General features: G+C 40.6%; 2 protein-coding genes across 8 annotated transcripts in view; one reads left to right on the forward strand and one right to left on the reverse strand.

The window, feature by feature from the left end:
- Positions 1-1,107: 1,107 nt before the first annotated feature.
- Positions 1,108-23,977, reverse strand: LOC115345848 (melanotransferrin-like). Of its 7 annotated transcripts, XR_003924947.1 has the most exons (19): positions 17,948-18,133; positions 15,577-15,714; positions 12,907-13,070; positions 11,673-11,772; positions 10,444-10,620; positions 9,787-9,949; positions 9,618-9,682; positions 8,785-8,942; positions 7,505-7,691; positions 7,189-7,337; positions 6,874-6,964; positions 6,506-6,574; positions 6,026-6,208; positions 5,582-5,738; positions 4,758-4,840; positions 3,318-3,502; positions 2,741-2,927; positions 1,812-1,976; positions 1,108-1,723 (listed from the first exon to the last, which is right to left on the reverse strand). XR_003924947.1 is itself a non-coding variant. In XM_041125691.1 (18 exons), exons 2-18 carry the CDS (start codon positions 15,626-15,628, stop codon positions 1,927-1,929), a joined length of 2,220 nt encoding a protein of 739 aa, XP_040981625.1. In that variant the 5' UTR covers positions 15,629-15,714; positions 23,958-23,977; the 3' UTR covers positions 1,108-1,926. The 7 variants fall into 7 exon arrangements, 6 of the variants coding, with proteins under 6 accessions (XP_040981625.1, XP_029881191.1, XP_029881190.1 ...); XM_041125691.1 differs by lacking the exon at positions 17,948-18,133 and adding an exon at positions 23,958-23,977 and having other exon boundaries at positions 1,108-1,976; XM_030025331.1 differs by lacking the exon at positions 17,948-18,133 and adding an exon at positions 18,346-18,376 and having other exon boundaries at positions 1,108-1,976.
- The window catches only part of PISD (phosphatidylserine decarboxylase), a 29,889-nt gene continuing 23,593 nt past the window's right edge, over positions 18,462-24,757 (forward strand). Inside the window, exons 1-2 of the mRNA XM_030024355.2 lie at positions 18,462-18,531; positions 22,162-22,256. Coding sequence (XP_029880215.1) covers positions 18,482-18,531; positions 22,162-22,256 — 145 coding nt within the window. The 5' untranslated portion in view covers positions 18,462-18,481. The remainder of the gene's footprint in view (positions 18,532-22,161; positions 22,257-24,757) is intronic.

Genomic DNA, 24,757 nt, shown 5'->3' on the forward strand with positions numbered 1-24,757 from the left:
AAACTGGTGCTTTTAAACCAAAGCTGAAGCATAGGAACATCAAAAAGGCCTATTAAGCATCTGTAATGTCTATGCCAGAAAACAACACCGCTGCCCCTCCAACCCTTAAAATCTTGTGTATAACCCAGCTTTTCAATTTATTGCTATTCAGCTGCATGCTGCTCTTGGCAAAACTGAGCTGGCAGATGTATTTCTTCACTCTCCTCATAACTCCCTTTTCTGATTGAAGTGCAGTATTGCGTGGGTCCTGCAGATGGCATGTAAGCCCCAGTAAAGAAAGGAAGGGAGTACCTCAGAGACCTAAACAAGCATCCTGCTCCTGTTCCCCAGCTTCTTCAGGGCTATAGCTGGCTGACAGCCACACAGTCTGTGAAGATTTTGCTCTGTTACCATAGTGGGACTTGCTTCACTCACCGTTTAGCTTTCCCCTTTTTCTCTCAAAGGTAGATGAGTTTGCACTTGCATCCTCTTTCTGTTGTTTGATTAGTCAATGATGTCAAACAATGGAACAAATGGGTAGATAAGAGAACAGTCTCAGCTAAGATGCACTGAATCTAAACCCCTTGCTATTGGTCAGATAGATTGCAAATTTTTTCTTTCTCAGGAAGTGAAAAGGGGGAAGAGAGGGGTGACTAAGTCAAACAACAGGAAAGACAAGCTAGGCATGGAACTAACTGTTTAAAACCAGGTATTCTTAGCAGTGTATTTTACAACCGAGTACTTTACTGCTGCCTCACGTTGGTTTTGGTGGAGGGGTTTTTTTTTACATTTTTTCCTTTTTATGGCAGATACATGGAGACTATCTCTATTGCAGCTAGCATTTCTTCACTATTTGCATGTCATTTATTGCTAGCTGAGGTTAATACAACTGCAATATATGTAGCAAGGACTGGACAGTTTGGGGTGAAGAATTTTTTTTTTTTTTTTCATTAAAAATCTTAACCTTGCCTGGTTCAGGGTGCATGGGAGCAGAAGGTGATAACACTCTTGCAAACTGAAATGAGCCCTGACCATGAAGAGCCATCCACTCTAAATCTTTATCCACTAACAGGCAAAACGAATACATGATGCATTCTGTTCAAAAGGCTTCATATCATGTTCAGGCAGTTTCTGCTTGTAAAACCAATTCTTTTAATTGATAAATCATATTTTGATGCTTCATAGAATCATAGATTCAAAGTTGGAGTTTTTTTACAAGGATGAATATCTATTGCTTTTCTTCACGTTAAGGCTGCGAGCATCCAGTTCTGCTCACTATTAGATGCCTTAATACATTAATTTGTCAGATAAAAATGTTTTGATTTACTACTATAAATCCTTGGTTAAAAAAGCAAATACATTCTTCCCCGTTAAAAGCAGAATAGAGTACTGATTCTGATAGCGGTTACATATACAACCTATAGCATATATATGTATTCAGCAAGGACTATCTAGCTGCAACCAAAATCATGGGTACAGCAGGACAATGCTGCAACTACCAAAATGTCAGTTGATTTTTTGTTTGGTTGGGTTTTGTATGGAAACAGTTTATAAAGACAAGCAAGGCAAACTGCTACTAACTAACCTGTGCCAATCATGACAGTCTGTATTTTAGTCCATGTTATTGGCACTGCTATTTCCACAAAAATGCCAATTTCTCCATAGTAGTTGTACAGAATTGCTGATCCTAGTTCTGTGCTGTGGGTTATGCAGACTGGCCTGTGCTGTTCCACATGATGCCATGCTCCAAACAAGAAAGGGGTGACATGTGAGTAGTATTACATTATCATAAACATAAAAATCTGCTTTAAAAAAAAGAGTATTCAGCATACTTTCTAGAGATGACTGTTTCCTTGCTGACTGCTTTGGATAGGTTGGACTGGCATATTTCCTTGTTTTCAACATTGACGGTGATATATATGCCTTACAAAGCCTCTGTATTAGCTGTCAGTTCGATGAGGATGCACAGATATCCTGTTTGCAGAAGTCTAAGATGCCTACAAACCAGTAAAAGTATACACTTAAAGATGCTATCAGCTTTAAAAATAACACATTCTTCAGATACTATTCACTAAAACAGCAGAATAGAGATAAAATTCCCCTTTTGAATTTTAGTCCTTTAACAGCTTAGACTCACAGAATTCTAATTTGCTGTGTAATCTTCATTTACTTCAATACAGATTTTCAGATCCCAAAACAGCTTGACCCTGGCTTAGCGACAGTTTCAGTTTTAGTGATAGCTAAATGCATACTTCATACAGTGGAAAATCATGAAAAAGCCATTCCTTAAGTTTATAAAGGTTTTGATCTTGAGTTCTCTAAGGCACTCTTTTTAAAAAGGAAATTATTTAACTTATTTGGAGATTAATTCAAGAATTAAATATAAAATTTTGTTATCTTTTTCCCAAGTTTGGCATATCCAGATGAACATTATATTCCCTTTTCCCAGAACTGATCTTTGGAATTGAAGGGAAAAATTTCAGAGCGGTAATAAAACAGTCCTATTTCAGTAACCTCATATTTGCTCTAAAACGTATTGGTTATTCTGTTCCTGCAGAGCTCCAGTTTCAGTGCTTTTGGATAGGAGTTGTAAGAGGCTTTAAAGGAGCTCCAAACACAGTACTCCTTGGAAAATTGTTACTAAACAGGATTATCTAGAACATAGTTCTCCATTCAGTCTAAACAAAAGGGCAATAGCTATGCACAGAAGGCTTCCTGCTTTGCATTTTTCTCTAACTCACAATTAAAAACTTGACTTTACCTGCAGGTGTACAATTAAATACTGATTCTGCCAGTTGAAAGAAAGACACTCCAAGAACTTCCTGATAGCTCATGTGACTTGCATGAACAAGGTACTGAGTAGTATCTTTGAAAAGCAGATCACTTTCACCATACTTCCTCGACTGAAAGAGATGGAATTCAGAATCCAGTTTGCTTCCCAGAGATTCCTAAACAGAAAAGAAATAAGTTCTACAGCTTGAATCATAAATAGCAAGGTTGAGCTGGTGACCCTCAGTTTTACAGCAAGATCTAGCAGAAAAAAGGTTCCATTTTCACCTAGCACTGTCCTTATTGGTACAAAAAGATGCAGTTTTGCAGTGGCTTATTTCTCAGCAAAAGTATGACCACTGCAGAATGGCAACTGGTACCAAAATGCCCCTTTAGAGAATCCAAATAATTATTTTCTCAATATCCTATGCACATTCTTAATTCTTTCACATTGGACCTGAAGGCACTTCATGTATTTAGTACATAAAGCTTTTGATCTTTAAAGGGTTTTCAGCAGTCATACATAACAAGTGATAACATGCTAACTTCTTCCCTGTTTTCTGTCTTACCTGGGATTTCATTAGAAAGTCATAGATTTTAGTGACAGTGACTGGTCGAGTCATGACTGTGCTGGGGGGAATGGGGCCAAGGTTACAGCCTGCCCATTCTGTGACTGCAGCACGCGTTCCATCCCGACACAAGAGTTCAAAGTCAATAGCGGTATAACCTTTTGCCCAACCAGAGCTGTCCAGATCTGAAAAGAAGATGAAGTGAAAGCAAATCCTTTTAAAAAAATGAAAGAGAAAACAGGGTGAATCTCATGCAAAATGTTAAAAATTGAGAGGAAGAAGTTTAGCTAATATGTTCAAAACAAATACACCATGCTCCATGGTCATTTATTAGGAACGCGTAAGAAGCAAGCTAGTGTTTTCACTGAGGAAACAGGTCAGTGAACTTAAGCTGCACCTATCAACTAAAAACTAGAGTAATATCAAGGCATATGAACAGCTTATCATGTCTCATCTTCATCTGTAATCAGATCGCTTTCTGAAAACAAAGCAATTCAGCCTGCATCTCCTTTGCTTCCCCAAACAAACTGCTCATTGCTGCATGAATTCCTGTGGGTTTCCAGGCCCTTATAACTCCACTTGATTTTAGAGAGATTCCTCTTAGAAAAGTCTCTTCTGTTACTGAAATTGCCTAAAAGAGAATTTCAGTGTGCTTTATCGGACTGAACAAAATGGGGCTTCCCTTTCTCTTCAACTCTATGAAAAGACAGCATACTTTGGCTGTTAGAGAAGTAAGCAAAATTTAAGAGATTGAGGATTTAAGCTACTGTAGCCAAAACCATTTTCATCAACAAAATCCAATTGCTAGAGTGTTGCAAAGATCAGTATTTCCCAGAGGAAATTAAACATTTCACAGCGTAGTAACAATGTTGTTTTAGAAACGGTGAAAGGCAAAATAATTTGCAGTATTTTTACCTATTAAGCTATTTGGACTGTTTATTCCTAAGTGCCTGTGAAACTACATGAGGAAGTTTCTGTGTCATGATGAAGCCATAGAACACCCCCTAGCACAAACAGCCCACAGCATCGCCCTTATGTGCCATTTCAATTCTTGAAACTCTGATTAAAAAGAACAGGTACATGCGCTATGGCTGCCTATGGGAGAAGGTCTGGTGGGAAAGGTCACTTGCTTTTTAAAGCTTTGAGCTTTCCAAAAATTAGCACAGTCTCCAAGGATGAATACTACCCAAACACACACACTGATCTTTGCACTCAGTGATTCTTCCTCTTTCCTCTCTAAAACTGAACAGTATCTGAATTTTGAGCTTTACTGGAACACCTACATGCAGGAAGGTTCTTGCAACTTTCCAGTCACAAACACAACTTCATGGACCTAGATTACACCTGTAAAAGCTGATCCTCATGAGTGATGGTCACCGTGTGGGAAGTAACTGACGCTAATGAACATTCTCAAAGGAAAAGAGAATATCTGCATCTCACTCTCTATGTTCTGGAGTAGGTTAGAGTGTTCCAGGAAAGCTACATCTCCAAAGCTTCTTCCACTGGGATTGCCAACTAGGCACCTAGTGCAGGAAAAAAAACAAGAAGTTATTAGAGACAGCCACTACACGACGACTGACATTTGGACAGTCATCTGAAGCTAAACCAGGAGTAGCTGGAAGTATCCCTCTCATCTGTAATTACTTGGTTGTTACATGGAACAAGTTAGTGATGTCAATATAGATCTCTGTGGACCGTGTTCACCTATTTGATAAGGCAATCCCTTTCATCCGTTAAAGCAGCTCCCAAGTCAAAGTTGTGGCACAATGTCTATGCAGCCTCACCTGTGCCTAGCCAGGAAAGAGAATGTAATTTAACAAAATGCATTATATATATTTTATAAGAGTGCTTTCAGCTTCAATATTTTTCTCTTCCTCTGTCTTCAACTATTTTTTTTAATATCTTCAGTCTATTTAATTACCTCCTGCACCCTACACTGCTTCTTACCACATCACCTCTGCTCTCTGGCCTTCTAACTGTCTTTCATCCCTTGTTTTTAATGAGTCAGTACCAATGCTTTAAACCTTACATGTTTGGAAGCATTGTCTGGCTCTGGAAATGATTTCAAGACTGTTTTAAATCACCAGTCAGCTGAACATCCTATAGGAACTGCAACGAAAACAAAATAAATGCTAGCAAAAGTTTACATAGCCAGTTGCTTAACAAAAAAAACCAAAAAACAAACCTCCAAAGAAAACCATCAGCAAAATAATAAGCCAATTCTGGCTATTGCTCTGCATTTCTAACTCTCACAAAAAGCTTACCTGAGTGCGCCCATATTGCCATAGTAACGTTCGTTGTGACTTGCAGCACATCTGCTAGATACTCGAGCCCCTTCCACCTCACTGTCTCCAATGCACACCTTGCACAGGTTTCCGTCTGCTCCTGGCATGCAGCCCTTCCAAAAGTAATTCCGATAAGCTGAGTAAAGAAAACTGAGGTGAGATTAAGGCAAGGTATTCTGAAGGCTCTTCGCGCATGGGAAAAGACAGGAATGGAATTCCATCCTAATAGCTAGCAAGAAGAGGGCTAAATAGTGTGAAGAATCACAGATAGTGAGATAGGCAGAAGAGCTGCTCCAACACCCTCCCAGACTGCAATCACCACTTGCTCATCAAATCCTCATGGCCCCATCTCCATTTTACTCCCAAATTTGGGGCTTCAGATTTCCATGGTCTAGTCAACAGATAACCTAGAGCAGCTCTTACCAGAGCCAATGTCACAGTTCTCAGTATCATTCTCCAGAGTTCCCACTGTGTATCTGGAAAGAAGTAACCATCCTCCAGGACTATACAGGTGACTGTGGCAGGATCGCCTTCCCCTAAGGTTATGGATGTTAATCTGTTTGGCATTTTTCTTAGTTAGGGCAACAGCATAAGCAGACGGCAGTGCTGTAAAACAATGACAACAACCAGTGATACCAAGGCAATTAAGTATTCCACACAGCTACAGCCCCCCTCTTCCCTCCCTCATCCTGTCACAGTATCTTCAGTTACAGTAGAGGATCTGTATTCTTTGCTTAGCCACAAAGCTCTTCTCCTAGCTGCGTGGCATTGTCTGTAAAGCTCCTACTGAACATGCACAGCAAATTCTTTCCCAAACCAACATGCAAATACATTCCTACATAAATCCTAGAGGCAATCTCAGGAAAATTGAAACCTTTTGCCTTCTCAAAGTTGTCCTGTTACCTTTGCGCTTAAGAAGCATTAGTTTCCCTGTTTCCTCCATGCTCTCAGCAGCTGGGGTGCAATCTCCCCCTGGAGAGGAGAGACAACCATTAAGGATCTTGCGACTGCTGTCATTCAGATTACATGGCAGCACCCCATCAATCGTCTTGAGCCACGTCAGCATCTCTGTCCCTTTTACAGAAGAGATATAATAAACAGCCAGACCAAATGCTAGAGCCAGTTAGTGGAAGAGCTGGGAAGAGTATTTGGACATATATATGGATTCCTGCTTCCATCACAAAACATCACAAACTGTGGAAATTTAACTACATTTTTAATGGTACTTTTTTTATTCCCTCCCTTCTTGCTAAGGTCACATGAGAACTTACCATAACATTCTGCAGCTACAGGCACCAATCCACACTTCCCTGCAATGTAGACATGTGTTGCGTCCAGGGTGACTGCATCAGCCTCACCACTCTGCCAACAGCATTACAGAAAATAACAAAAAACAGGATTTGCATGAATTGTGTAACCAAGCAGCTGTACTTCCCCACTGGTTGGAAATTCCCCTGCATAAATTCCCTCTCATTCCCACTGGTTTCTCTAGTGTACAAGCTGGTTTTCCTCTTGTTCAGCTCAGACAAGGACATACACACCCTGTGCGGTCTTATCATATACTCTGACCAGAGGGAGTCTCCTACCTTGATCATTTCAATGCATTTCGTCATGGAAGTTGCTTGGACACAGACTAACGGGTCGGATTTGATACTCAGCGCCCACTCCTCACATTTGCGAAGCTCAGCATCACTGATGCAGCACCAGCGCACAACCCTGTTGTCCAAAGAGCTCCCTGAATTGGAAGGAAGGAGCTCAGTGAGATCATCTCACCTACGCACCAATCCTTTCTTTCTTAAGGGACGTTTAGGTCTATGCACTGTGCCTGGCAGGGAGGAATAACATGGAAAGAGAACTTTTTCTTCCCTTTCCTTAGCTACAGTCCTCTGGAAGGCTTCTCACCTTCATGGCCTAGTCCCTTAAGGAGAGCTACATAATCCAGACCAAGGATATAGGCAATCTCTAGCTGCTCCTCAAGAAGCTGCAGGTGCTGAGTGGCATCCCGGAACAGCAGGTTCTTTCCCCCAAAGGGTGCTGAAGTGAAGAGTTCAAACCTGGCTCTTTCTTTTCCTTTTCGCCCAAAGAGGCGCTAGGACAAGAACAACACTTTTAATTGCAACAAATCTGCTCATCCTTCCAGTAACAGCCTCATCCTTCCCTCCCTTCATATCAATCGTTTGTAATACAGCACTCAGGGTTCCATGACAGTGGGACAAAGCCCACAGGTACGGCAGTGAGTGGATGGTTCCAGTCCTAAAAGCATTATATGATTCACTTTTTTGAAGAATTTTTTCCCATCTTAGTTATTCCAATTTATTGGGCTATGCTCAATGTCTCCTACCCTGGAAAGGCAACTGAGGGAGTGTAGCTGAGTGAGAAACATTTGTAATAAAGATCAGTGCAGTAAAGGGGTGCAAGATTTCTTGTGCTTTATGATGGGGAAGTACTGTGTGCAAAGTAGCTCTGTTCAGCCTGATGGTACTGGAACAGAAGAAAGCACGGAGAAGTGTACTAGGAATAGTGCTGTATAGCCATTGCTATGCATGGGGGAACACAGCTAAGATGTGTTAATAAGTGCACTGACAAAGGCATATGAAGATCTCTCAATAAAGAAGAGATTTTGCACAACTGCTATCTACCAGAGTCTGCGTGACTGCACAACCCAGCCCACTGGTTTGAATTTTTCACTGTCTACTGGACTAATTTAAGGGCCGGATGGCTTCATAAATTCTTTAAATTTGCATTTAAATACGCATTTCAGGTTCAGCTTCAAATAGATTCCTGGATGTCAAGGTAACAGATACTATTTATAAGTTGAGAAAAAGTGAGGAACAAAGGTGAACGCTGCCTGAATCTATGCGTCTCCCTCAGCTACGTAAGAATTCACGTAAGTTCCAGGTCTGGATGAACATCATTAGCCCTTTTCCAGTTTGGGTGTTATGGCATCTTCCCCATCTTTACTTATTTATTCCCACCCTTCTACAGAAGAACATTTCAGAGAAAAGGAAAACTTTCTTCCAGAAGCCGATGCAGCATCCTTCCCCAGAACAACCATTTTTTTGTGCTTTGTTCACACTAACTATAAATTTCTCAAGAAAGAAGGCAAACTGAGTGGTAATCTCCACACAAAGATGGAAGAAAAACCTGTGTCTGGAGATATACAGCTTGTAATATCCACTCACTTGGATCATGCTAAGAAATTTGTTGGTGATCTTCTGGAAGTTGTGGCGGGTGATGACGCCACGGCCAGGCCCCTTGCCCAAGTTACAGGTGCTGTATTCAGTCAGCTCAGCTGTAGTCCCATCAGGACATAAGAGTTCATATTCCTGTTGTTCTGACTCTGAAACAAGGGGATACTCATGAATCTATGAAGTGAGACATGACTTGGCAGCAGGCACAGAGATGGAAGGTAAAACGTTTTTCAGAGGAGGTTGCTCAAAGATTATGCAAGCAGCACAGTGTGCCAAGCACACTTGGGAAAGTTGTCTTTGATACGCTCTTCTCTTAACAAAGAGAGGGACCTCAGCCAGGGATACTCCAAAATACTCTTTAAGCTGTACCCCTGTAAATATGTTTGTTTAAAAATACTTACCTGTAACTACTACTGCTAACCACCTTCAAAAACATTGGTACAGAGCTCGACTAAGTTTAAAAATACAAAAAAGGTATACAGGAACTGCACATTCTAGAAGCTCAATACACTGAATTTTAAAAGGAACCTTATAACTCAGGCAATGCAAATACTGACAGCTGCATCAGAGACTTTAGGCTAAAGAAATCACCTGTATAAAAACATCTGCTCCTATTCTAAGAATCTCCCATGAGCAAATATTTCTCACTTACTCTTTCCTCTTCTGTTTCCTTCCGACTTGCATGGAGAGCCAAGAAATACCACTGAACTGCTTGCAGGGATTGAATTTTCCGTGGAAACAACAAAAATATAGGTGTATCCCCCAAACTCCCATGCAGGAAAGCACAGCCAGAGGTTAAAAGGAATCTGAGTTTTTAGGATTACCTGTGGCACTCGTAATTGTTAGGTGATCTAAAAAGGCAACATCTGCCACTCCATTCTTCAAGCACCTGCAGAAAGACAAATGGCATCCTATTAACATGTCACCTGCCTTTTCCTCCCTCACAAGTTCTTTTTCCCAAAGGTAAATTCATAGCAGTGTCACAGAGCTCACCTGAAGGCCCCCTCAGAGTCATAGAAGGGTTCGTTACTGCTTGTCTCACAGAAGTGGTTCTTGTCTCTGACATAGGATTTTTGTCCTTGGCAGAGAGCACACAGTCGAGGAGCAGCAACACCAACCCCGGGGATGCAACTTGCATTGAAATACTCACTGATTACTGCAGATGGAGCCGGGGGGGGGGGGGGGGGGGGGTGAAGAAAGAAAAAAAGTCAAATAGGAAAAAATGGAAGGAGGAAAAGGGGCCAAACTTATCATGGACATTATTAGGACTATGGTGCTTTAATAAATAAATAAATAAATCAGCATATGTAGCTTCATTGTCTAAACTTCAAATTTGAAACATTTGCTGGAAACAGAGTGATCAAATTTTGCTTGTTTAAAACCATCTTTGTGCCGGTTAGATATTGCAAAGATTTGTTCCCTGTTGCATAGAGAACACAAAGATTTCCTGCTTTGGTAACAATTCTGCTGCTTTGAGATCACTAGAAGGGTTCTGAAAAGAGCTAAGAGCCAGTATCAAAAACACTCCAAGAGGACATCTCATCCACAAAGCCCTTCAATTTCTGCACAGCTCAGTTCATTCTACATCTGTTTGCATTTCACTCACTTTTGCTGAGGGCGAGACATAGCCCTATGGCTCCTATTACCCACCTTGGCTCAGAGGTTGCGCCTCATCCCAGGAAAGATAATTTCTTGCAAGGAGAAAGCCAAGTGGAATATTCCAGCCTGATGTCCATCTCGCTCCATTGTGGCAGCTGCGCACACCTCGTAGCCTCTGGATATCCAGAGTTCCTCGTTTGGCAATGGCCACAGCAAACACACAATTTCCTGCGATAGGACAAAATATGTAATAGAAATAACTACATCCCAATTCTGCAGCTTCCATTTGTGTACAGGAGTTCAACTACTTCTGTGAACATAGCTTAGGAAAAAAAAATCTTAGACATATGAAACATATGTACTCAACTTTACCATATACTGGCTACACAGCACCACATCAAACTGAGCAATGCAAGTGATGCGCAAAGCAAGAACATAAAAATCTGGCGGAAAAGGCTTACAAGATCATCCAGCTCCATCATCCAACGCAATTGCTTCTCAAGAGTTTTGAACATTTGTATCACACTGTTTAGGTATTGTAATGGAAAGAACTCCTATTTCTTATCCTCAGAACATGCTTACCACCTGAAACATATCAATTCCGCTATGATTTCATGGTTCTTCAGCCAAAACAAAATTAACTTCTGTTCTTATACTATCCCCTTCTTAGTCTCTTCCTACATCCATCTGCTAATTTGGCTTCCTTCTCAGATTCATGTCCCACAAGTATTTTCTGCTGTATGCTTGATTTTGGCTCAGACTTACTTATTCTTGCCTTATAAATCATTCATTGCACAGACTGTTCAGCTCTGCCAGGAATGAAGAGGAATCTTACTGTAACAAGATTCTCCACCTTACATTATTGTCTCTTTAGGGTGAGAAGGAGAGAATTAAGTCATGAAAGAAGCTAATCTCTTAAAGAACTACTAGTAAATGTTCAGCTGCACTAGTAAAGAGCATGGTATAAGAATTGACACAGATGGAATAAACCCCTTCTTATTCCCTACAAGACGTAGAACTCCTTGCGGGCAAGTGCAGATACAATTTGTCCTAGTGACAGTACCACAGGCAGAAAGGCTACTAGATACAAAGCACCACTTGTATTTTATTCATCATCACTAAGTATTTTAGAAACAGTTGTTAGTCACCTCCATACTCCTATAAAGTTAATGAAAACTTATAGACTTCTTTTCAAGAATTCTTGAGCTTTGCCTTTCACTGCACAGCAATTTATTAACCAAATCAGAAGTACAGCTTATTCTTTTGCTTTATGAACCTACCTTGATCATAGATCTCCTTTGCCACCACTGTCAAACCATAGAGCTTTACAGCAGAGTAAACATCTCCAGCATCCAAGGAGGCAGCATCTGCTTTATTCACCTTAAAAACAACAGCAAAACCCTCAAAACAAGTGCGTTTACAGGGAAACAAACAGAGCAGCTTCAAGAGCAGAGTTTTTGCCTGAGAAGTAGCAACCAGTGATTTTTACAAGCATTTGCTTTGCTTTTAATTGAATCCCTGCTACAAAGCATGGTGAAATGTTAGCAATGAAGGCTGAGTAACCTTCAAAAAATACTGGTTCTTTTCCAGTAACATCCTTTCTCACCTCTTCTTTGGGCCTTCCATTCCAAAAACACAATTCTGATGCCACTGAAGAAAAAGGCAACCCCTATTTTCTCCTACTGCTCCCCCAACACCCAAAATCCTTCGCGGAGTTCTCTTGCCTATAATCTTTCCGTAACCCAGAAAATGGAACTGAAGTCTATTAACAAGGGTTGCAGGACTGAATGAAAACACGAAATAAATTATTCCCTGAACCAACAAGAAAGGTTTTCTTCATTTTGTTTTCCAGGTCAGATTTGGACTCCATTGAGGGCAACTGGGACTGAAAGAAAATGGAAACTGAAAGTCTCTATCCCAGTCAAGTTTTAGGTATGTTAATGAAATTATTCTACAGCACATGCTTATCTTCCTTTTTCATTAGTGATTTTTTTTCAAAGCATATAGCATTATGAAAATTTCAGTCCAGAACTGGTCAATTACAAGAGCTTACACTTACAAAAGGTCTGATGTCTAACTTTTTCAAATTAAAGGTTTTTATATGAATAAAGGCTTTGCTCTTTACTTCAGAAAAGACTGACTAGGGGCTAAAAATAGCAGGGAAGAAAGGGAAGAGAAAATATTCATTATAGTCAGAGTAGGACCAAAACCCACAAGCAAGGGGAATGCTCTGAGCACGTTTTAATTTACTAGTTTGGTCTTGTCCATTTATTTCCAAGCAGCTTTTTACTTATTTCCTGGAAATTGCAAGGACATTAGCTGGGGTAAAATAATACATCTAGTAGAATGCTCATGGGTTTTAATTCTTGCCTCTCAAGCTACCGTGTACTTTGTCATATATGCAATACCATCATTTCAGTATCATTTTATTCTCCCATGAGTTCTGTTTACCAGTTACTTCTTCAAAAGAGGATTTGAACTCAAAATCAGTTTTAAAAATCTCTGTGAACTCACCCTGATTTTATCAATGCAGTCATGTGTATTGTGGGCTCTGATGCAAGAAATCCTAGCAAACGAGTTGACAGTAGCAAGGGGCAGCACAGCCGTAAGTGCTTTGGACAGTTCAGCACACTTTCTCTGTTCTAGGTCAGAAAGGGTGCACCATCGGAATTTCTTCCCTGGACGATCAAAAAAGAAGTCAAGATTTGCAGGATTTAGTGAAAAAAGAAAACTCAGTTTAAGACCTTATGGAAGAAGGAAGTTATTTTATTTTATTTAACTTCACAAGTAAGTTGATTCTGCTCACTCACACTCACATATCCACACACTTACAGGCACCCAAGAGATGTGCCCAAGCAGTCTCACCAGGATCACTTTTGCCCAACAGGGAGGACAATGAATGTTTGCTGTTGAATCTTTACTAAGTCTCTTTGCTTCTCCTTGACTGGCAGCAACAAACTAGTTTTTGCGTAGATTTTTCAAGAATCAACAATTATTATGGCATGACCTTTTGCCTCAGAATCTTCCTTGCTTCATGCTCCATGAATTTTAGGCAAGGTTGTCACCCAAAATGAGGAAACAAAAGCAAGGACATCTGTATGGCTATGGTCTGTTTTCCTGTTGGGATAGCAAGAAGAGGAATGGCACTCACAATGTAGGGTAACCTTGTTACCATCTTTCTGTTATCAGACTGCAGTTTTTCTCCTAACAAGTCAACTGTGATGTGATCTTATCAGAGCACAGACCTCCTAATCTTGATGTAAACAGTCCATTCCCCAGGGTTTATCAGTTTTATTGCTGTCAATTGTGTCCTTGGTTATCAATACAGGCCATTCTTCTAACCTTTGCTCTGCTGTTTCCTCTGATGCTTTCACACACACATATCCCCATGCATAATTTATCCATACCAATCTTAATATTTCTGTTACAAAGTTCTAGCAATTCAGAACTAAGCCTGTGAAAGAACAAGAAATATGGAGGAAGGATGTTGAGAGCGGATCAAGTTGCTTTAGCTTTGTTGAATTTAGTCTTTTAAGAGGGGATTGTTGTTTTTTGAAGAGACAATAACTACTGTTCCAAGTCCCAGGTGTCTCACAGCACTGAGCTACATGCTTTGTTAGAACAGCATTTCCCACCGAACACCATGCTTTGTTAGAATAGTATTTTCTTTCCATTTTCTTTCCAGACAAATACTACCTGATTTTAAATAATAAGACGCATATCAGAGCTCCAGGGTCAGAGAACCTTAGATCAGAGGAGACATATGAAAATTTTAAGTTGGAAGAAATTGACAATTAAATGCTACTTTATAATAGAGTAAACCAAACCCCTCAAACCAGGAGGTGAGGATCTAGGACTATTCAAAATTATGATGGCAATTCTGTGACTTGGACCTTCTTCTGTTTCTAAACAGTGTACTGTCTAAGTGTTTCTTCAGCAATGACAAGTACCTTGCTGGATTTCCCTCAAGATAGAGAGGTTTATCTTCCATGACAACACCCACTATGAAAGTCAGGAACTAGGGACAATTTGGTTGTTGACAATGAAGAATCATGTACTATGTTGAACAGAGTATCGAATAAACATTAACAACAAAATCCTCAAAATCTTACTTCTTTCAAGCACAAAGTTAGTAAGAATTATCTTCATTTCTGGATGCCAAACAAAGAGATTAAATAACCTGCACAGGAACACTGGGCAGAACTGTAGCAGAACTGAACTATTCAGTTGTCAGATCTTTTTCCAGCTGAAAACTAAGTAACCAATTAAAAAAAACCCAAAACAGCGCCAGCAGAAAGAAGGGGTTAAGAAGATGCAAGAAGAAGGTGAAACCTCCTTTTCCACTAGGAGTCGGGGGTATGATTGGTTTAAATTGACTATAAAACTACATCTTATGGGAGTCCAGACACGTCAACAAAATTTTCTCTTTTGCTTTAGACTCCAATTTTATTCCATCTTGGACGTACTATGATTTATTTTGTATTCTTCCTATTAAATGCCTTCTACTCTGAAATACATCATCATATACATCTCAAGAAGATACTATACATTTAAGGAGAAAAAAGTTATTATTATATATAAAAATACCATGCAGTTATGTAACCTGAGACAATCTTATACCATGTAATGAAAACCAGGACTGAATGAATAGAAAACACTACATCATCTCTAACATTGTCATTTCCCGGTATTTAAGCATTTGACTCTCTGGCGATCTATTAATATTAAACAAAAATATTGCCTGGAATAAATAATGTTTACAATTAAAACATTGAAGTTCTTATTTCTTTGAGCATAGCATCAGACATTAGTATTCCACTTGTTTTGACGTTAATTCGGCACAATTCCAAAAAGAACCCGTTGTGGTTTTAGAGGGGAGCAGCTTGAAATAACACTGATTCATTTTGACAGCTTTTATGAGTACGCAGACCTCAGCTATTCAAAGGAAACAAGCCTTCACTGAATTACTAAGAAACTAGTGTAACAAGCTGCTTCAAAACTAACAGGGTCACCATCTGCCAATGATCAAACAAGAAAAATACAGGCAAATGGAAATCACAGGCATAGTTCTAGCTGCAACTTCTTTGCACAGAAGAAAATAAAACCAAAGCACATATTAGAGTTTGTGTCCTGGTAACCCATCCAGAGGTCACCTTTCTCTTTCCCTCCCTGTATCAGCCTTACCTGAAGACAGCAAAGTGAAGATGATTAGGACAATTAAAATCACTGTCTTCATGATTACAGCAGTTCAGCAAGGATCCTCTCTCTATCCTGCTGCTCTGCCTTCTCATACCAGGAATTCCACAGTGATGACCAAAGCTTCTGGAAGATAACAAAGGGGTTTCAGGCATCAACAAGAATAAACCAAGATTTAAGGAAAAAAAACAAACTGTCAGAGGATGGTATATCCTTGTATGCAAAGGAGAAAGGGACAGTGTCCTATTCCTATCTATAGATGGAAAATACCCGTGCATTTTCTGCTTTGTTATGAACAGACATAGGAAGAAAAGTAAGCCTCTGCTTTTGAAACAAATTGTGCTTCTCCTGTTTCAAAAGGCACCAAAGTGCCTTTGGGAGCTAGATAGGTAAGACTTACCTCTATCTTACAAAAAAAGATATCTAAAGCTGAGTTATCCAAACTACTGAACATATCTCTCTACAGAATATTGAAGGGACCTTCTTACCTTATTTTTTCACCTGATAATGGTTTATCTACTGAGTAATTTTAAACAAAAAGTAATCCCATGCCTCCCTAAGAATTCAGAACAGAACTGTGACACTGTTGACTTTCTTGACTCTCTTCATTCCATTCTAGCACAGCAGTCTCATCCAAACTGGCTTATTTCCCTGTTTCCTAACACTTAGCCTGGACTATTACCTCTTAATTACTCTACAGCAGCCATGATTAACGTCATTAATTCTATAGCAGGGAAAAAAAATACATATATATATATAAAGCAAAAGCGTGCATACTAAACTGTTCTGATGATGCATAAAATACTGCTAATATGGTTTCATCTTTCCTGTTCAGGGAAGAATTGACTAGTCCAAGAGTCTTGGAGAAAGAAAGTCTTTTTCCTAGTTTTGTTTTCCTTCTTCATCTTATGGATTTTCTTAGCACTTTCTCTGCTTCATGTATTTTTGCCAACACTTTTCCCAGATTTCTTTTGTTGCCTTATGTACTCTTTCCTAGTGATTCACAGTCCTTATTCCCCACCTGCTTCTTTTGCATTCACATACATGGATTCCATTGCTTATCTCTGCATTTCACAAGTTCCCTCACTAGATCTGCAACATTTGTTGAGGTGTTATGTTTCCCACTAATCCGATCACAGGAGGAGTTACATTTCTCACTCCTTCCTGCACTCCCTGAACAAATGGTCTCAAGCCCTAAGATCTCCGTTCTCTCATTTGCTAAGAGAACAACTGTGGTATTAATCCCTTTGACTTGGCTCACCTGCACAGGTCTAGCACAGCTCAGTACCCTTTGGGAAGTAAGTTTTATTCCTCAGTGAGTGCAGTCTATATAATCTTTTAATACAATATATTATCAGATGTTAAAAAAAAGCAACACAAATGTAAAAACAAAACACATGATAAAAGTAATTTTAAAATAGTTAAAGGTCCACATATTTACTTTTAATTCCAGGGAGAAAGATTAGATCAGGACAGATCACTAATCAGTTCAGTCAATGTCAATTAATATACACTACAAACAAGCGTGTTTCATCTAACTACACCTTAACCTCTGAATCACTTCTGGGGAAACTTGTCCGTCAGGACCACCAGCAGGGTGCAGTTAGACATCAAAGCTAATAATGGCTCTTGCAATGCTTGTAGCAAAGCACCTAACAGGATCAAATCCCACCTTCTTTGAGGTTTTACTTCCTGCCAATCCTACCATTACATATGGAATATATGTACATCCCAGCAACTCAGTCAGCTAATAATATTACCATTACATGAGGGCTGCATCTGGATGTCTGCTCAAATTTTACATATTTAAAAATAAAAGGCTTTCCTGTACATGTCTAAGATACTTGTACAGATACTATGCTGCTGTCTGTGGGTGATGTGAAAAAAAAAGGATGACATGAAGGTGTTGTAGACTTCACTTAGGCCTGGTCAGGAAAACAAACAAACATTAATCACAAATGTAGTCAGGTCCGCTGAGAGGACCGTATCCTAAAGCACTGAGGATGCAGAAACACAGTGGCAGGACTCTGGAATTCTTTCCCTACTGATTCACCCTAGGAAACTACCCCCCTACCACCGTCAGAAAATGGTAATTAGCTACTTCCCAGTAATGTAGCATCTATGCGTCTATCTAGGGATGCATCTAAGAGGGTGGAAACCAAATAATCTCTATAAAATGCCCTCTGTGCTGCTAGGACACAGGCAAGGGACACCAGAGTAGGAACAGATGTTACTGCACTACCCTGCCCGACATCTCACTTGCAGGAACAGCATTGTCTCTGTCCCGTGTCATTTCCCCCCCAGTAAAACCCCATTCCTGACATCCCTGGTGTTCCCATATCTGTGGTCAAGGACTTACCTGCCCCTCAACAACAGCAACACTGAGAAGCAGCTGAACCCCAACTGCCGCATCCTCAGCTCCCCAAGAAGCAGTCCTCTCCTCAAACCATGCCTCCCTTTGGGCAACAGCTTTGTCCTGATACCATACCCCCTCTGCGGAGCAGCCTTGTCCCCACACCACATCCCCTCAGGGACCACCCTGCCCCCTCACCACATCCCCTCAGGGACAACCCCGTCCCCTCACCACACCCCCACCCCCAGCGAACAACCCTCACCACACACCACATCCTACTTTGGGGAACACCTTCGTACCCGTTTCCCCATTCCGTTTCTCCCCTGAGGAACGGTCCCGTCCCTACACACCACATTCCCTTCAGGTAACGACCCCTTCCATACCCCATCCCCGTCCCCTCACACCATCGCCCCGCGCCGGCCCCGCTCTCCCCTCAGCCGCGCCGGCCCCGCCCCCCCGCCTGGCCCCGCCCCCCGCCCGTCTCCCGCCCTCACGCGCGGGACGCACCAGAGGAGGCGGCGGCGGCGGCGGAGCGGGAACATGGCGGCGGCCGTAGCGCGGGGCGGCGTGGCCGCGCTGCGGAGGAGCAGGTACGGGCACGGCGGGCGGGCACGGCGGGAGGGACGGCCCGGCACGGCACGGCACGGCACGGCACCGCACCGCCCGGCGGCGAAGGGGCTGAGGCTGTCCGGCTCGCGGCAGCGCTGGGGACGAAGCGGTCTGCCGCTGACTGACAGCCGGTCCCCCGGGGGCGGGGGGCGTGAGGAGGAGCTGGGCGGTGGCCCGGCCTCCCCCGGGCCGGGGGCTGCAGCCGCCCCCTCCTCTCCGGCCGCCTCGTTCGCAGACGTTTCCCTGCCGAGGTGAAAATACGTTTGGTTTTGGTACCTCGGCCCTGTCCCCCTGGGCATGTGCGAGGAGTCTCGTCTTCCAAGCTGGAAAGAAAGGTGAAGGGTTTACATTTTTTTAAGAAAGAAAAGCGTGTGGCCTTGTATAATTTTAACTGGGTTTCACAGTCTGTAGTTGTCAGTGTGTAAGTGTTTAGTAGAAATTGGTAGAGGGGGGCAGCTGCTGCCCCTGAGGTTATGTAACCCCCCGGGGAGGACCGGCTGTGAGGAGGAGCACCTCACTGGGAACCCGGCGGTTCTTCACAGGAGATATTCTCCTAAAGCTTACGTTTTCCATTGCAACGAAACAATTTTAAGAATACTGTTTATAGGACACCATTCTGTGTTCTTGGACAGAACACACAGTCCCTTTACTTCACCTTCTCTCTCAAAACCTGGAGAAAACATGTCATGTGCAGAGCGCGCCGTTACCATCCGGCCTCAGTGCCCGGCCCCGGAGTGTCGTCCCTCGTCCCGCCACGGTTGAAGTCACCGAGGGGCTGAAGTTGTTAACTGGGGTCCCCACAGTTCCCACTCCAACAACCTCCAGTCAGGTGGCAGAATCAGGAGGCCAACGCTCTCCTACACACTTGTACCCATCAAGGTCAGGCTGTCAGGAGCAGGGAAGGTGAGGCTGACAGTAAACTATTTAGTCTTGGCATCTTTACCTCTTTTTAGACAGATTTCAGAGTAAAGAGGAGACTGTTTTTCCCATGTTGGACACCAAAAACAGTTTTGGTAAGAGCTTAGGGTCTGCAATTAATTATTGCATCCTTCTTCTGTGATGATCTATCTACTGAAGTACCCAGTCCCAGTATGCCCTACTCTACCTTGGCAACATGAACAGCTCCTGGATGCTCCTGTGAAGCCAACGCAGCTAGTTTTGTTCTGGCTGTGCATTTTTTTTTGTAGGTTATTATGTATCAGGACTGGTATGTGTCTTGAGAATACTAGTGCTTTAGGCTGTAGCTAAGTTCTAATTATTTTTTTTCCCTGACTTTTTAGGGCTGTAAAACTTTTCTGGTAAATTTAAGTCTAATGCTAACTGGATTTGTTCTTATGTTTTTTTGAATCCCTTAGAAGTAGCCCACAGGCTCCTAGCTTGCTGATGGGCAAGTACTCCTTTTATCCCAGGTGTTTTAATATGTTGTAAAGCAGGCTTCATAATACCACAAATTAGTGTAGCTCTGGTGTATGACCCATGTGGATCAGCTGACCTCATTGTTCATGATAAAATTACATCATGTTGCTATGTCAAACATACAGGTTCTGCAGCAGTGTGGGATGCTTTTTCTGTCTCGCTAAGGAAATAATATCCTGGGAGATGATGCAGCAGCATGGCATGTTTAGCAGCTGGTTACAGGAATCTATGTTTTGGGGAGGGACTGTCCTGTCACATTTGGGTTAATACAGTGGTTTTAATAGAGACCATGAAGCTGAAGGGCAGAGTGAAATGTTACTGACACCATGTTATGGGGATAAGTGAAAACTATAGCTATTTATCCTTGGCTAACGTTAAAACATTGTTAGCAAGTGTCTGCTAGTATCATTATGTGATTTCTAGACAAGAAATCTGTTATTTGTAGACTCCTTTTCTAAATAAAGAGATAATGTCTATATAATGTCTACTCAGTAGACACCCAAAATTATTTCTTAACACTCTTAATAATCACTTCCTGGAATTGAATCGCCCTAAATGATGCAGTAGCTTGTAAGCTAATGAAGTAATTCTGTATTCAGCATGTATCTGATGAAGAGCAGACGAAAGGTCAGAGGGCCAAATGAAGACATCCCAGCTGTGGTGTTTACATCCCAGGAATGAGTAGGTTGCACAAAGACCTGCCAGACCTGGTTCTTCCCAAGGGACCGAGCCTGTTGGTGTGAGAACTCTGCCCCAATCCTGCCCTGGCTTGGGCCTGTGATCCTGTCTAACAGCAGGGTGTGGTGTTGCCATGCCATCTTCAAGTACTTCTCTAAACGTGCTTAATTACAGACTTTGAACAGGAATAGTTCTTGTACAATTGGATGGATCCTTTACAGATTTATTAGAGACATTAAATGAAATATGATATATTAAACATATGAAAAATCCTGGTTGAACCTTTTCCCTGCGTTGGCCAGTTATAAGTCTGTTTTATGTGTTTTCAGAGTGGCAGAACCACTCGCATTACAGTTCACCAGCATACAGAGTGGTAAGACAAATTCTAAAGAAGAGCTTCTGTGCCTGGCAGCCTGTTTACTTTTCCAGCTATACCAGTTGGTCTAATAAATGACATTACCTCCTCACAGAATCCATAGCTTTTTCTAGGTACTCCTCCTCCTCACCAGCATGGCAACGAAGGAGATAGATGAACCCAATTCCTAAGTGTCTCTTAAGACAGTTGCTGTTGTAGGAGTTCCCTAAATGACACACCTGTGTAGCAGCCTGGTGGAGATGGAATAATCCCAAGCACTAAACAATCATTACAAAATTTACCACTACATTTGCAAGCAGAGTTTGTTTTGATCAGCATGGCTGAATTCAACTTTGTCCATTATAAACATTACCTTTGGATGGAAGTGAATACATGTTAGCCATGTTGTTACAGAAGATAGTGATGCTTGTAGTATGTACATTCCTTGTAAGCCGAGCGATCTTGTTTTAAACATTTGTGTTTTCTCCAGCAAAATACAAGTAATTTACTGATCTTAAAAGGAGTCTTTTGCATGCTGTTGGATAAAATTGGTCTCTGTTAAACTGGAAGCAGATTTAGAGAATAGTAACTCTCATCAGTTCTAGAATCACTTATTTAAAAGAAAAAAAGAGTAACAGATTACTAAACATGTAGGCCAGGGCAGTGCATAAAACAAGATGAAATTAGATTATATTAGCTTGCTTTTTAAAAAAGACTCAGATTGTATTCACCATCACAAACATTTTAGAACTCCAAACAGGCCAAGATATGGTACATAATGACAACATAACTAGTTGCACGAAAAGGGCTATTGCCAAGATCAGCACGTACAATGCTCAGAAGAGTATCACTGTTACAATATAATTAAGCTCAAGAGGAACATATGTCAATATTTGGTAAGAAAAAGAAAAGATAAAATAGATGCAACATAAAATAAGTATCTGCAGGAACAGTTGGATTGTCAGGTTTTTTTGGTTTTTTAGGGAAGGAATAGCCCAGAAGGGAATAGGCTCAGTGGAAATTTTATGATATTTTGATGGGACTTTTACTTCCTATATTATTCAGCTTCTGAATATAACATTATCATTACATTGAGCTGCTTACATTTGCATTATTAAACATTTGTACTGAAGCAACTGCTTCTTGTTTGTTGTATTTGCAGTTTGCTGACGAGCTGTAACTTCCTTATACATGAGAACCTGTGTGTTAGAACTGGAGTCCTCTGGAAGCAGCCACCTTCTAGGACATTTTTCAGTGGTAAGTGAAGGCTTGTATCTACCCAGCATTTTTAAATTCAGGGTTACTCAAAGTTAGGCAAATTACGGTCACATATTGGTGAAGTTCTTCAGATTAAAGTAGTAGTGGGAGTCCAGCATCAGAGACCTATTCAGTTCATGGCATTTCCATAGGCACAAGCTTGTAAATTATGGTTTACTCCTTTGGTGTTACATTTTCCAGATAGTGAAAGAAGTGTATTTACCTATTTCATGAGATTCCTTATGAGGTGTTATTCATTGTTTCTCAGCGATTTTGGAATACCTGGATAGCAAATGTAGCAATAAAAATAAATAAATTAAAAACAAACAAACAAACAAAACCCAAAAACCAAAAGCCAGAAATAATTTCCTTTAACAAGAGGAGCATTTTGGACGAATAGCTCCCCTAGCCATGGTTAAAGCTTCTTCTCTGTCTTTTTAGAAGTGCCATCTGTTCCACAATGATTTTGTAGGTATGAGGAGCCTTGCAGAGACAAAAATCTGGGCAGCAGTTAAGATGCTATAGTATGCAGAGCAGTATTGGCTAAAACTGGAAAGGCAAAGCTGATCCCACCTGGGGGAATGTCAGCCCCCCAAATCAGGAATACCTCCATTGGGGCTTATGAATAGACCATGCAATTGTTTGTTTTCTGTTTTTTTTTTTTCTCATTATTTTTGTTCACTCTAACACTGTATTATACCTGTATGTGTTTATCAGCAAGTAACCAGCTTGCTTTGTCATTGTGACATCTGCTGCCCTTATGGTCTCTTAATGTGCCCCCTTTGATGGTATTTGCCTTTTTTTAAGCTTCATTGATACTTTGACAATCATCCTTTTCACTGGTATTACCACTTCTGAAGAAACCTGTGTAACAGGGCCAGCAGAAAAGGAGCTAGGATAATAATGTGAATGGCTGCTATGTTTCTATTTTCTCTATTTCTTTTTTTTTTTTTTTTCCTATGGGAAATTTATATTGGGATCTGTTTCCATCTTCCTTGGCAATATATTTTTTTGAAAAGTTTGGTATTTAATTAATATGTTCATACATTACAATAGCTGGGCAGTTCTGCATCCTTCGTACATGACTTATTGCATGTAAATACAATACAAATGCACCTTTCTTATATCACATCCATCTCGGCACACTAATGAATAAAGGTTTTCCCCTGTGAGCATTTTTGTACAACTTAACAACAAATTGTAAACTAGAAGTTAGTTGTGTAAAAACAGTGTCACTTTCTTGGCTTCATTAGGTCAGCTGTGTGCAAAATGAGGGATTTCAGGTTTCACTGTACTCTCAACTCTCTCTACTCTCAACAACTGAAGAAAGTAGACTATTTTGTAAAGCAAATTTAATCAGATTGACTGTGATACTATTATCGGGTGCTAGAGGAGGAGGGACTCTGCGGAAGAGCATATATAATGGAATCTCTTTAAATGTAGACTTTAAACTTTTCAAAACATCTGAAATTCTTCTAGTGAAGATGATCTCTGTATAGCACATTAAAACCCATTAATCATAGGTTAATTTTTCTTAATTAACTTCTGCAGATTACTTAGTTTTCTGAGGAGTCTACAGTGGAAAAATTACTTTTTTAAAGACACAATTTGGCAGAGAGGTTCATGTTAGGACAGTGTTTCTATATTAAAAAAAAGAAAGTAACCAGGTGGGAATTTGTTGAAAATGTTCAACTGTATTACCTGCATTGTAGTGCAAGTCTTATCAGCTATTCACCTTGAGAGGTCTGAGGAATTCAGAATTCAGCAGTTTTACAGGTCTGTAAGAAAGAAAAGGTATAAATATCCTTTTATATTTCAAACTGTACTTGTAATTTTAATAAATCAGGAAATCAAAGTAGGTTTACATGAAATGTTTAATACCTGATTAAAATGGTGCTTGCACTTGGAGTTACTCTAGCTGGGTGATGCTGTGAAGATCAAATATTATTATTTGTTTCCAATAAGTATTTGTCTGTAAACTTGTAGCATATGAGTTGTTGTATATTAGTGTAACAACTGCATGCAGTTGTCTGTCTTTTCTTTTTTTTTTTTTTTTTTTTTTTCCTTGCCAGCTGAGGTGTTGATCCCATTTTCTGTAACCATTTTTGGGGGTTAACTTGCCTGTCCAAATCCTTTGTTTGGCATGTCATATATGGATATTTCATTATTGAAAAATATGCTTGGACAGATTAATAGAAACAGCAGCTCTTTGTAGTCTAGAAATCAAAGTTAGTCATTATGGGAAAAAAAATATCTAGGAAGTTGAGACGCATACTGCAAAATTGTTGATCACATGGAAGAAAGTCATCTGAAGCTGGCTTTGAACAAATTAACTTTTTAGCCAGCCATTTTCTAATCCATTGATATTTCAGATTCTGGTGTGGATTTAAATCTAGACGACTTGCAAATGATGTCATTAGGAAAAGCAGATAACTCTTCTTTAGTTTTATCTCTACCACTTATAACGGCCTCCTCTACACATTTGTATCCTTTCCTAGAAG

The sequence above is a fragment of the Aquila chrysaetos genome, chromosome 9, assembly GCF_900496995.4.
Source record: "Aquila chrysaetos chrysaetos chromosome 9, bAquChr1.4, whole genome shotgun sequence".
Lineage (NCBI taxonomy): Eukaryota > Metazoa > Chordata > Aves > Accipitriformes > Accipitridae > Aquila > Aquila chrysaetos.

Coding starts and splice junctions, on each gene's coding strand:
- LOC115345848 (XM_041125691.1), bottom strand. CDS start 15,628: ATGAAGACAGTGATTTTAATTGTCCTAATCATCTTCACTTTGCTGTCT. Junction 8,943..9,617: donor AACAATTACGAGTGCCACAG/GTAATCCTAAAA, acceptor CCCTTGTTTCAG/AGTCAGAACAACAGGAATAT. Junction 7,692..8,784: donor AATTTCTTAGCATGATCCAA/GTGAGTGGATAT, acceptor TTCTTGTCCTAG/CGCCTCTTTGGGCGAAAAGG.